General features: G+C 34.0%; 1 protein-coding gene across 2 annotated transcripts in view; it reads right to left on the reverse strand.

Annotated features, from left to right (window-relative positions):
- AHR (aryl hydrocarbon receptor) overlaps positions 1–13,602 on the reverse strand; it is a 62,645-nt gene that overhangs the window by 19,289 nt on the left and 29,754 nt on the right. For both annotated transcript variants that reach the window (XM_032110433.1, XM_032110444.1), the window contains 2 exons: positions 4,494–4,609; positions 984–1,073 (listed from right to left, as the gene is read on the reverse strand). In XM_032110433.1, the coding sequence (XP_031966324.1) occupies positions 984–1,073; positions 4,494–4,609 (206 nt within the window). The remainder of the gene's footprint in view (positions 1–983; positions 1,074–4,493; positions 4,610–13,602) is intronic.

The raw sequence follows: 13,602 nt of genomic DNA on the forward strand, positions 1-13,602 counted from the left end.
GCTATGATGAATTTAATAAAACAACCAGTATTTTCCAGAATAATTGCCAGAAATGCTAATTTTTGTAACTTTAAGACTTCACTTCTATATTATGCACTTAATTTGCTGGCATTACTTCAAAAATGTTATGCCCAAATTTTTTTCCAAGCTTTTTTCTTTTTTCATTCCCCAACACTGAAGGAATATGTAACCCCAAAAATAACAATGGGGTTTTTTTGACATATTTTCTTTTACACAAACTTTCCCCAATCTCTTACCAGTTATCTAAAATTGCAGACCAACCAAGGTTTCTCCCTATTTTTAGACAGCAGCTGAATGTCTACATGCAGTATCCACGGATATACATTGAGAACTATAACTATCATCTTCACATAAAGTAATCCCAGGAGTTTTCTAACACAGGCAGAATTTTCCTGCTATGCCTTGGTCTTTAGAACTTTGGCACTTGGCTTGCAAGCCCAATGAAGTTAGCCATATGTGACCTGCACCATAAATAGCAAAAAGAAATGCTTGTTTTGAAATTAATAATTAAATAAATAAACATGAGCAAGAGAACAAATTCTAAAAATACCAAAATCACCCACTGGATATTTAAAATCTCAAGGCATATGGAAATAATTTTGCATGAAAGGTTTCTATTAAAATAATTACCTTCCCACTGAATTATGTCTCACTCAGCATCATAAACTGGGTAACACCACAGCATAAATTTCAAACAGTTGTTCTAGTAAAGAATAATTAAGTGCGAAAATTTCCTATCTTGCCTAACTCAACTTTGGCAATTATATTCCTGTTGTGCTTGGCCTGACATACTGGCTATGTAAAGCTGATAGAAAAGTAATATGGTTTCAAAGTAATTCAACCTAAAGTACCTAACTGAAATTTTTAGTATAAAAAATATTTTAAAACCCTAAATATGAACACTGATCTTCTCTGAAATTAAGCAAAATCTCTGAAAAAAATAGAAGAAGAAATAAACTTACTTGTTGGAACCCCAAGTAGTCTTGGATAGTAGAAGAGACGTAAAAAACCAGAGCATCTGCTGTAACAACTAGCACAAATCCATTTAATGCCTGGGGAAGAAACACACCAATCTGTCAGTTCCAGAAACAAAATTCCAGATAATTATTGTGGCTCTACCTATACTGTAGACCCCCAATAAAATGTGAAGCATGCAAAAGCATATCATTTTCTAACAGCATAAACAGAAGGATCCCTCATTGCATCTCTCTACAGTATACATGTTAAAATGAAGAAAACTGGATCCAACCAAAAAAGTAACGAATTTTTTTTAAATTCAGTGGAGAAAACAAAACCATGTTGAAGACTTTTAAATACTCTTGATTGTATGAGACAAGGGTCAGCAGTATGAACTATAAGTTTATCTAATATCAACCACAGTTCACAATGTTTGTGTGGTTTAAGCCTTGGATACCCCCAGCTGTCCACAGCACAAACAAGAGCCATGTCACAAACCCAGTCCCCAAATCCATTCTATTCATAGTGCAGATAGGCCACTGTGGAGAGGAAATCAAGCTATCACGATCCCCTACATAGCCCAAGAAAACATTTTATAGCTTACTTAAAATAGAAAACCTCGGCACAAGCGGACTGTTGCAAGTAAACAATGTTTTTCAAGAGATTTCCCCCTCCATGGAGCAGCAGACCAGGCGGCTCCACACTCAAAGTCACGCAAAGGGCATTTATCTGAACTCCCAATCAATACAGTCCATGGCAATTGTTGTGATAGCAAACAGTACATTTGTGACTTGGCAGCTCATCTGAAAGGTGCCGATTTACTTCCACGGATTTCAGTCAAGATTTAACAAAAGGCAGTCTCTAGAGGCCAGACTGAGTATATTGTGCCACTTAATTTCCTCAGCCGCATTCAAAGGCAAATTCGGCCAGCATACTCAAAACACTTTTTTAAAAAAACCTCTTTATTTATGCAGAATTATTGTACATAGAAAATGCAAAGTAAGGGAAGGATATCCTATATCTTACTGCAAAAAAGTAATAATATATAAATGAAATATTTGATTAAGTGCCTGGTCTTTAAATGCTGTGAACCACCCCAATTTAATGTGTAGATATTATTTAATTTACTCTCATAAACCATTGTTAGCTCTAAAAAACTCCTTATACATTTAGTAAATTTTACATGAATAAAGAATGAGCTGAAAAAAAATCAATAGGAATCTGAAATTAAACAGCATAGCCAATCCAAGAAATCTTGAGTGGTTACACAAAATCCTTGGTTTTGAAGACGCTTGCAGTAATTTCACGGGAGCAGAATGCCGCAATGGCAGGTGCTCGTGTCCTCTGCTGACCTGTTCTGCAGGGCCTTTCACCTCAGCTGTTTGACATAAAAAATCTGCAAGCTGCACAGCATCTAACTTTGTCTCAAATGTTAAAATTGGTTCTTCTGGTCCCTTTCATACAGAGCTATGTACACTTTCTGTACCTGGAATTCAATCAAATTTTGCAGTAGCCCTGGTATGCAGTTCATCTTGAACCAGGATTGTTACTGAGATAGCCATACACATTCTTTAAGCAAAATATCCTGTAAAATGCATATATCTGGATATACCAATAAATGGGAGATGAGTGCTGATGGAGGTTTTTGCAAAATGCAATCCAAAAATAATTATCTTAAAAGCCATAATGAAGTTTCTCAGTGAGTTTATTATTCTGGAGAACTGAAGATATTTCTGCCTCTAAAAATACTCTCAATGCTCCTAATAAAAAGGTAATTACAAAATTGTTCATTCCTGGTGAGAATTAAGTTTTAAAAATTTCTTAGGGGTCATCATTTGTCTTGCACTTTTTATCATAAATTTGTTTAGGCTGTAATATATTTTGTATTTAAAATAAGAATTTAAAATAAGTTAAATATTTTACAGGAAATTTAGCTTGATTTTTAAGGAAGGCACATTTATGTATTTGATCTTTACTTCCACAATCTATTGGGTTGGCAAGAGAGTTTCTATGTTGGAAATAAAAGACAATTTTCTGTTTGTTAGGAATCTGATGAACAAATAAAAGCAAATACAAACAATAGGGTGTTTATTCATAACACCCTGGCAAAACCAAAAAAAGTAGGGACATAATAAAAGGGAAATGTTCATCATCAGTTATAATTTATTGACACCTGTGTAACACAAAAGACTTCTGAGCATAAGTGGAAGGGAAGGATTTGATCAATATTTACAACTTACTGATTCCCACTACCTTCTAGAAAATTCCCAATTTCATCACACTTATGACTTGTTACATAACCTAAGAAAACTCTATCTTCATATTCATTTTCATAATTTTTTTCACATACATAAAATATTTACAAAACAAATTCATTTAAGAAAGTCGGTAATTTACTTACTTCCCAAGAGGGGCAGAATTTACAGTAATAACGATATCACCCATTTAATTTTCATACTGGAAAAGAGTTCCCTCATATAACTTCCACTCAGAAGTCATAAAAAACCCCCCTATATTTCACATTTGTTTAAAGCTGTTCTCCAGCAGTGACTCTGTAACAGTTCATTGTCATACTTTATTAAGGTTAGAAAATGAAATACATGTCCTAGTTTTTTTAGTTGGTTAGAAAACAATTTTCAATTAGCATCAATTTAAAATAATTGTTTGGTGGGAGTCTTAGAACCTGTTTTCATTCCTAGTCTTTGAACACTGAAATTAATTTTGTTTTAAGCAAACAATTGGCTCTGACTGAACAATTTGCCACTTTTGATAGATACATCAGTGTGAAACCTGTGTAGAAGACAGACTACCAACATATTTCAAATGGAGCTGCAGGTCTCCATAAAATCTATTTTGTGAAACTAGTTAGAACATCGTAATACCTATATTTGTAATATCTTGAGTTTAATCTGGACTTGGTAGTATATAATTATCCATATGCTTTGACACTCTAGGACATTAAAACAGGCTATATAATTTTTTTAAATCCACACTTTTACAATTAATATTTTCCATTGGTTCATATAAAAGTTATTCCAAGTATTTTAAAATTTGTCCTGGATCTATGTATGTTGAGTTCTTTCAAACCACTGAAAAAGCAAGATATTTCACCAAGCCCAAGGTCTTTTGAGGAGAAATTGTTTCTTTCAGACAATTAATCACCAAATTTACAGTAAATTAGTAACTTATCTGGCCCTTATAAAAACTGTTCCTTTATATTGTCATCTTTATTAACAACAGATGCAAAGAAATGGGGGACCTCCCCCCTCAACAAATGACTTAGAAACATTGAAAAGGAGCCCATATTCTAACATCCACTCCAAAGTCACTACTACCAAAGAAAATGCAAGAGCTGTTTAACATTACCCTTAAGAAAATGAGGAAAGAATTTGACAATAAAAAAACTTACTTTTTCTATCTCATCAGTGAGCATCTGGTATGCTAAATAATGGTGTTTGTTTTTTTTTTTTTTTTAAATTTAAATCTTCATACAATATGTCTATTGCAAAACATACCTGCAATAGGAGTTCTCCTTCCAGGATCTGCATCCCTTCTCCACATTTTCCTGTTCTAGAGGTTTCCTGAATGCCATTTCTTTCTGGTCTGGTAGAGTTAGATGATTTTAATGCAACTAGAACAAAGAAAAGAAAAAAAAAAAAACAAACCTGATCAATCTTTGAAAGGCTTACTAGAAATTTAGGTAATGATGTGCTATTCTGTGTAAGAAAAAAATGTATTTAAATATATATATTATAAATTCAATCTAATGAAAAAATTTTGTTTCATGACAAAATTTTTCCTTACCTTTAGAGTGAACCCCCCAATTTTGTCATTGCTCTCTTTTCTATATTATAATACTTTCACAACAAAATCAGTATTATTGCAATCAACGCAAATCTCATTATTTTATACCTTTTTTTCCTTCTTCTCCTTCTCTTTACTGTAAGACTCACTTCTAGTTTGTCACTCTTGTGACAAACAAAGGGCCTTTTTGTTTTCATAGGCCAATCTCCTACAATCTGATAACAACTCTGTGTTAAGATATGCAAACACTTGCACTTACTCTTATCCCACCTAATTTCAGACATCAAACTCTGGTTCATCAGACAGGTAAGCCTGCTCTAGACCTAAAGCTCCCTTCAGGGAAAGGAAGGAAAGAAATATGAGCCCTAAATTCATGCTACATATTAAAAAAAACCCAACAAAACAAAGAATGGTATTTCAAACAAAAAGGTGTGGTTATTTTCTTTCTTAGTTAAATTTTAACCTTTTAAACAACTAGGCACTTTTTCCAACTTCAGATAAAATACTATAACAATGAATCATCATTATTCAGATCACAAAGATATCCAATTGAAAGAGAAAATTACTCAGTGACTAAGAGAGGAAAAATCAGACCATATTGCTATGAAGTTCCTGAAAGATATTCCCATCTCTGCATCCTTCTAATAAACAAGATGCTGTCAAATAAAACTACATACTCAAAGATCATTCATAAGTCAGAATTTACCTACTTTTCACCATTCCAAAACAGGGGAGCGGGGGTGGGGAAGAAGTCTTCAAACCTGAAATTAGTCTGAGTAGGTCTGTAGTGTCTAAACAGCTTAAAATTACTTGAGCAATTGTATCTTAAACCTTTACCATAAAACTAAAGGCCACCACCTCCCAACCCAAAATTTCTATGCTGAAAAGCAAGGGAAAGATATAATAGAATAAAACTACAAAAACAACTCCAGTAAAATACAACAGCTTCTCATAACAATGGGATATTCACTCTAAATTTCAAATTACTTTTCAACCTGCTGAAAACCTTCATTTTTCCACTGATCAGAACTTTAGTTAAGAATCCTGGAGAATTTCTGTTCACTCACTTTTAAAGTACATTAAATGATATTTTACACTACATATATTAACTGAAAGATAGATTATGCCTTTCCTGTTTTTTTAAGCTATCATGGCAGCTAAGAACTTTCAAGCCAGACAGTTTTCATTAAAATATACCTCAAAGGCACCACAGGGAAAAATGTGTTCTACGGAGACATTAACTGATTAATCAGATCAGAATGTATCTAAGGGTTTGCTTTGAAATTAAAACCCTGATGCTGTTCTTCCTACAAGGTAGTAAAAAGTCCTGCAACAGGCCACACAGAGTTGCAGCTGCACATTTGTGTGAATAGGTTATGTAGCCAACTTTTTTCTGAGCATTATTTCAAAAGGATATATAGAATATTCACTAAACACCCCTGAAGCCAACAGGCAGTAGAGGAAAACTTTTTTTAAATTTATATTGTATGATTATTGAAAAAGTCCACATTCAGCTGTGAAAGCTTCAAGTAAAGATGCCTAATCACGCTTGCCATTCTGCAAAATACTATATGTCATTATATACAGGTGGGATTTTTCTTTTGTAATGTCTGATAGAATAAAATACTGTCTGATAGATAACATTTATCAATTAACAGAGCTCCTGAGCTCAAACGTAGCCAATACATTGGTGGCTATATTCCTCCTGACTTTCAAGGTGCATAAGAGGTATGTGTGAAGTTAAACATTTTCCTGAATTGGAACCTACACCTTTTGCAGAAATCAGAAGGTGGAGGGAATCAAGCTGTTTACAACTAAGGCACGTGGAAAATTGCCAACCATCTGGATTAGTAAAAATGGAAGATAACAGTGGAAATTAGAGCTGTATATCCATCATTGGTTAACAACTCCTGAAAAAAAAGAAACAAATCCAAATTTACCTTGTTCTGACAGATAAATCACAGGTCTGTTAGTGCCTGCTACAAGCCACCCAAGTCCCTGGCACTGAACAACCTCAGATACTAGGATGCACACTTGAAATGTGTGGTTCTATACAGTCAAATTGAAGGCTACCAGCAACAAGAAACTTTACAGCATAGGAGGACCACCTTGCCAAGCGGCAATTATGAACAGACTTAGTCACAGCACACAATGATGTGGCTTCAGAAATACCAGCTAGAGATATAATAATAGGTAATGGAAAGGAGAAGTAAATCTTAAAAAGCATAACTCAACCAAAAGTAATATTACAGTCAACACCACCTAGCTTAAAATCAGCCATGTGTGTTCAGCTAGTCCTCACAGTCTATCTTACTCATGGTATCAGACAAAATAATCTCAATAGTTCATTACTTGATAATCTTTGAATATCTGAATTAAATAGAATTCATTTCAGGCTATCCCCTCATAATTTTATTACACAGGAAATTAAAACACGGAAACTCCCCCAGAGTAAATAGGAAAAATCTGGACACATATTCTAGAATATATTCACTACCAAATTACTTCTCAGAATTTCCCATTAATAATTTTAAAGCATAAAAAATAAAGCAAATTTGTTTATACTTGTAAAAAAGTGAAAAAACCAAACCCACAAACAAACAAAGAAACCCCAAACCAAAAAGATCTGTTACACAATTTTAGCAACAGGGCTGGATTGTAAGCACCTGCTTTCCAAGTAGGTTAATGACTTTGTTTAATCCTATGTCCAGCAATAAGCATCATTTCCATTGCCTAGAATTCCCTGATTTGAAGTAGAGGCTGAATCCCAAAGACAACTAGATAGTGACATTTAATAGATTTTTCTAGACATTAAAAAAATTTATATATTCTGATACATTTGTTCTATGATTGTGAAATGCTTTAGCACCCAAACCAGCAAATGTAAAAGACAGCTGCTTTTACATTATATCTTCAAAGATAAATTAAATAACAATGGTTACATCAGTGTTTACCAGCTTCTTATCTCTGGTTTTAACCATTACATTCAGATGATATGTGCCTTATATGGAGAGGTAGTGTACTTTATCAGACTAACTCTATGGTGTGGAGGAAAAAAAATGTTTGACATACAACTACTTCTTCAGGTCTGAAATTGAATTCTAACTACTGCCAAAAGTCATCTTTCATTTTAAAACCATGTAAATGTTCATTAAAAAATTATTTTCAATACCTAAAGACAACAGGTATTAGGTGATCTTCCTTCTTTCCAGGGACCAACAGTCAGTATAAGAAACTGCATGAGTTATAAGCAGCTTGCTGAATCAACTAACAGTTCATGATAGATTAATTTCATTAATTATCTGCTGAGATATTCAGAAGGTAATCTAACGTGAGGAAAATTATTGATTAAATTATTGAAAAAATAAGTCTCATTTAATCTCTGTGCTGTCCTCCAAGTGAAACTCTATTTCAAGATGAAAAAGGCCTTTTTCACCTTCAAACACTTGATGTCTAGGGTTTATACTTGATCAGTATGCTCCCCTCAAGCTTTAACCCACAACCAGTGTCCTCTTCCTTCCAGGCTGTCACTCCTGTTCTCAATAAGAACCTTTGCCATGACTTCCTCACTTGACAGGCAGCTGCTCTGAAGTCCCAGCTCCACTGTTTCGTCCACTTCAGCTTGCAAAAATCAAAGATGAAGACATCTGTAGCTACCAGAGCACCTTTAACAGGAATCTTGTAAATGATGATTCCTTACTCTCTTTATCAGAAGTTACAACAGCAGACAATCACAAAATTGTCACAGAGCAGGTGCAAAGACACTCTACTGATGTACTTGAGAGGGCCCTACCTGTACTAATTGTTGCAAAGTTAATAAAATAACTGGAGAGGCAGAGAATTCAGCATAAGGTATATATGTTAGCAACTATCTAGCCAAGTTTCTGATGAGCATTCATGCAGAAACCTGATTTAACACATAAATACTTGAATTGTCAAATTTACTATTACTTTAAGAAAAAATATAAATAGTTAAATTACTTAAAGACAAAGGCATTCAAAAACGGTTCCACTTCCCCTTTTCATGAAAGAAGTGACACACCTACAACACTTATACAAATATATATTCAAAAGAAATATCAGTAACAACGAAATCTAATAAAAATGCCTTTAACCTGAATGTGACTAATATCTTATGTAATAATCAGTTTTCTGACCATAGAACAAGAGAGTAGCATCTACCAGTGGTTATCAGGACACCATCAATACTCAACTCAGCCAAACAAAGATTATTATACTGTTTTCCTCAAATCCAGAAACTACTAAATTTGGAAAAAAAGAACATATTTTCTCAAGTAATCAGAACAAAGCAAACAAGAGAAAACCAAATAAAAGTATTTTTTTCTGTGTTGAGTGAATAAAGACGCTTTTTTGACATAAATGCACACTTGCTGGTGCTCACCTGTGAAGTCTGCAGAGATTTTTCCCCATTGAAACCCGAGCATTCCCACACCAAATGTCTCTTATTATCAAAGGAGTGAAAAAATGTATCCTTAAACTTTCCATCCCAAAATTCCTGTAATCCAGCCACATATTATTAGAGTGCTGAATACAAACCATTTCAGCAACTGCTGGCTGTAAGCTTCATGGAAACCATATCAAGGTACAATGCCTTTAGAACCTTTTCTTTTTCCTACCTGTTCTTCCCCAAAGAAAAAAACATAGCAAATTGTTTTAGAGGAGTCAGGGTAGCTCACTACACAGAGCTCTAGAGAACAGAATATCAAGATGCCATATGTTAAACAGACCTTTTAAAATCATATTGAGATGCAACGAATTTCTTTGAGTCAGACTCGAGATAATTTTTATTTTTAGGTGAATGATCTGTTCAAGCCTAAAACTGTATTGAAGCAACACTTGTCTAATATCACAAGTATTATCACTAGCACATCAGTCATGCAGTCCTGAATTTAATCTTAAAGAGCTTCCCAGAACTGCTTTAAATCAAATCTTGGCACAATTTCCAAGATTCAGCCAAACAGGTCAAAGTTTGCAGTCAAAGCCAATTGAGACTGTTTCATAACCTTTTCAGTAGATTTATAAATTCTACTTGTCTGTTCTAGATTACTGTACAAAAACAGTTCTCTTGAGGGGGGTGGTCTTGCTTCAGCAACAAAAGCTAAGCTTCAACACGAAGGTCACCAGCTAACACAAGAAAAGGAGGGCAGTACTGAGAAAACAGTAGTTTAATATTAAACTCTTGCCTAGATCATTAACATAAGATAAACTGTTTATACTGGTGAAAGATCTATTTTAAGAGGGAGAAAGTATTATATATACACACCCATGTATCTACATGCAACCATATCTATTTCCATTACTTAAGATTATATAAAACATTTTGCACCTGCAATCTCTGACACTGTCAAGGCAAAAATGTTTATGAAAGTTAAGTAACACAAAGAAAAAATGCAATTAATTCTTTTTCTAAGAAGATAAAAGATACATTGGCTTCATATTTTGTAAATAGCTACATTTCTAGATAGCAAAAACTGTACATTTTTGTAACAAACCTTGTGAAGAATTGCTCTGTATTTAGAGATACAAGAGAAAATAAATAAAATTCAGAATTATCATAACTAGTTCTAAAGTCTTAGTTATGTTACACGAGGCAAGATTGACTTCTATGTAGGTTGCATTTACAAGCAAAACACATTACATATAGGGGGAAAAAATTTTTCACTGTGTTTTGCATACTTAAATTTTCCATTTCCTACCTTTTCATTTATGATTCTGAATAATTGTCAAGATAGATTTACATTGGGTCTTCTTCCTTACGTGTCTGAAGATGAAATAATTTAAGAGCAGTCTTCCTGGTAAACTGTATTACAAATTACAGTACAGCTTCTAAATTATAGTAAACTGTAGATGGATGGATGGATGGATGGATGGATGGATGGATAACAACATGTATTCTCCATTACTACTGAAACTCCAAAAGATAAATGCATTAATAAAAATGTAAAAAACACATTACTTTTCTGACAGAGTCCAGAGCAATATCAGAAGAAAACACTTTACGAAAGTAGTCATGGTAGTTGAATAACTGAATTTTGTAAATATAAGAAAAGGAGGATGAAATGGTACATTTGGTAGTAACTACTAACAAAGGATACCTTTTTCCCCCTTAAGCATCAATGAATGCACCTAATTATGACAGTACTGGAACTGCTTTCAAATGATATATTTTAAAGCAGAAAAATTACCAATAAAACATATGCAGAGCTGCCTTTACTTTCCACTAAAACGCCAAATATAGTTTAAAAAACTAGTAACAACCATCCTTTGGCCTCAGAACACATGGTACATTGATTCATAAGCATATTTTCAGCTAATGTGGAAACATATAAATATGTCTACATATTTAGGAAAAGCTACTGAAAGAACCAACACGTCACAGAAGAAAGGTATTTCTTGATTTGGCCTCAAAGAAATTATTCATGGTTCAAGAGAGAGAAAATACCATGAAGTATCACAAGAGGATAAATCATACAACCATGAATACTTTCAAAGAAATATTAGTAGGTTATGGTTGGTGAGGGAAGAAAAAAAGAGACTAAGGGGGAATAAAACTTTTACAAGAGTAAGTTTTAACAAGAGGGAGGAGGAAAAAAAAAAACAACAAACACAAAAACTTATTTCCCCTACTTAAAAAAAGGAGAACAGAACAAGGGTAAGTGGCCAGGTTCTGGGCATTTCCTGGGCTTTTGAGAGTCAACAACTGCTGTGCAGATACAGATTGCTTACTGACGTTACAAATCTCTAGAAATCAAATATTTCCAGGTGTGGATATTTTTTGTGACTCAAACCACGGCCCAGCAGCGCCATAGACCCGCACTGGACACGCTACAAGTTCTGTGCATGTGCACTCCTCCATTTCCAGTCACCCAGTACTTTCTTTTTAACCCAAATTCAAACCAAGTAAAATGCATACTCATCAGCTCTATGATCAGACACAGCAGAAAGAGCACAAGTCTACCCATCTGTGAGGATGTTTAAGTATAAAATAAACTTTCTTTAAGGGAGGAAGAAATGTAGGACTTGCCCAAAAATGCTTAGGCTAAAAACAGGAAAAGGAAATTTTCTTCTCCAAAGCAGGTGATTCCAAAGGTTCAAAGTGCCAAAATGTTTCAATAGGAACTGTTGGGAACCTTTGGTGGCTGCCACTAAAGCAACCACTACAATATAGCTGTATGTATTTGCTAGGCTGTGGGGAAATATTTATACTTTCGGCATAATCAAGATAAAGAAATTTCAATATTAAGGTTCTATTAAGAATCCTACTTGAACATTTCAGAGACCATGGATAAAAGCAAACCTATAAACCAGTAAATATTCTGTCAGCATTGGGCTGAAATTATTCAAGGTACGGCTCCAGAACTTCCCAAGGGCCCCGCTGTACTTACACTTCAGACATGTTTTCATACATATTTTACACCCAACAAGAGAAAAGAGCAGAAGTGGTACACATTACTTGAACTGCTGCAGGAGTCTAAAATAGCCTCTTCACTGCAATCAATATATAACGAATATAGATGAGGAATAAAAGCAGCACACAACATTTTTCTCAATACCAAGTACCATGGTTTTTGAAGGCGTGATATTTCAGATTCACCTAACAAAACCCATCTAATTTTAAAATGACCTTGTGTTTCCCCTACTATACAAAAAGTCCAAAGTGAAAAATACTATTTTTCATTTATCTGTGATCAAATAAGGGGCTTAAATAACTTAGCATGAAAGCTATTTTTGGCATAAGGAAGTCTGTTGCTTGCCCTTTCAAAATTGACACGTCTGTGAGTTCAGATCAGTTCTACTTAGTTTCCAGGTCTATGGCAAGGATAAGTTTCCAATGCTCAGTTATAAATCATAAAACTGACAAAAACTTGGCAGGAGGATCACCTTTTATTCTACCTAAACTTCAATCAAATTTCATTGGCCAAGACTCAAAGGGAGCCACAAATTTCCCAGAAATTACATTTCTGAATCACAAGATTACTTATAAGATAGTAAATGAGTACATTCATTTATTCTACTGAGGGAAAAAAAGAAATGTTTTTTCTCAATCTAATTTTGCTGCTTAGTAAAATTTACCAACACTAACAACAAACAAAAGCAGAAAAAACCCTTTCAAAAAGTTTCTAAACCCTGTCCTACAGCTTTTGTTGATAAACCACCCTAGAAATACTATAGCATAGTATTTTAATTCCCCTTCCTATATGATATTTTATACTTGAACATATTTGAATATGTATCTTCTAAAGGACAAGATTTTCATTTAAATTTGCAATTTTTGTCATTTAAATAATTATTAAACTACATACATAGAAAAAAATACAAACCTGTATCAGCTACTTTTCAAAATATCTTGAAGGTACAAAAGGTGAACCAGCAAGTGGGTAACTTATTTGCTGTTTTGCAAGTTGTGTGTTTATTGAACCACAATTTAAATCCTAAAATGCATTTATAATAAAACAAGGATATATATTTTAATAGTTGGTTGTACTGAAAAGTCATTGTAAATACTAAATAGGAGGAAGAAAACCTTAAACTCTTTCTTTCTAGCACCTGAAACATGGGAAGGCCTGTATGAAACATCTCTAACTCCTCCTGGCATTATTTCTATACTAGCAAAAAGCTTCTTAGAAGAAATGAATCCTAACCTCAGTCTCCTATTGAAAGCTGAATAGGTAACAGCAGGTAACCAGGACAGGAATCAGATCTTACCTAATGAGTTTAGGATGGGCTAAGTGTATAGCAACTTCCTGAGACAGAATTTGGACAAGACACTGGGTTTCCACTGTTATTTTGGAGAAATAT

This window comes from Corvus moneduloides, chromosome 1 (assembly GCF_009650955.1).
Source record: "Corvus moneduloides isolate bCorMon1 chromosome 1, bCorMon1.pri, whole genome shotgun sequence".
In the NCBI taxonomy this organism is placed as follows: domain Eukaryota; kingdom Metazoa; phylum Chordata; class Aves; order Passeriformes; family Corvidae; genus Corvus; species Corvus moneduloides.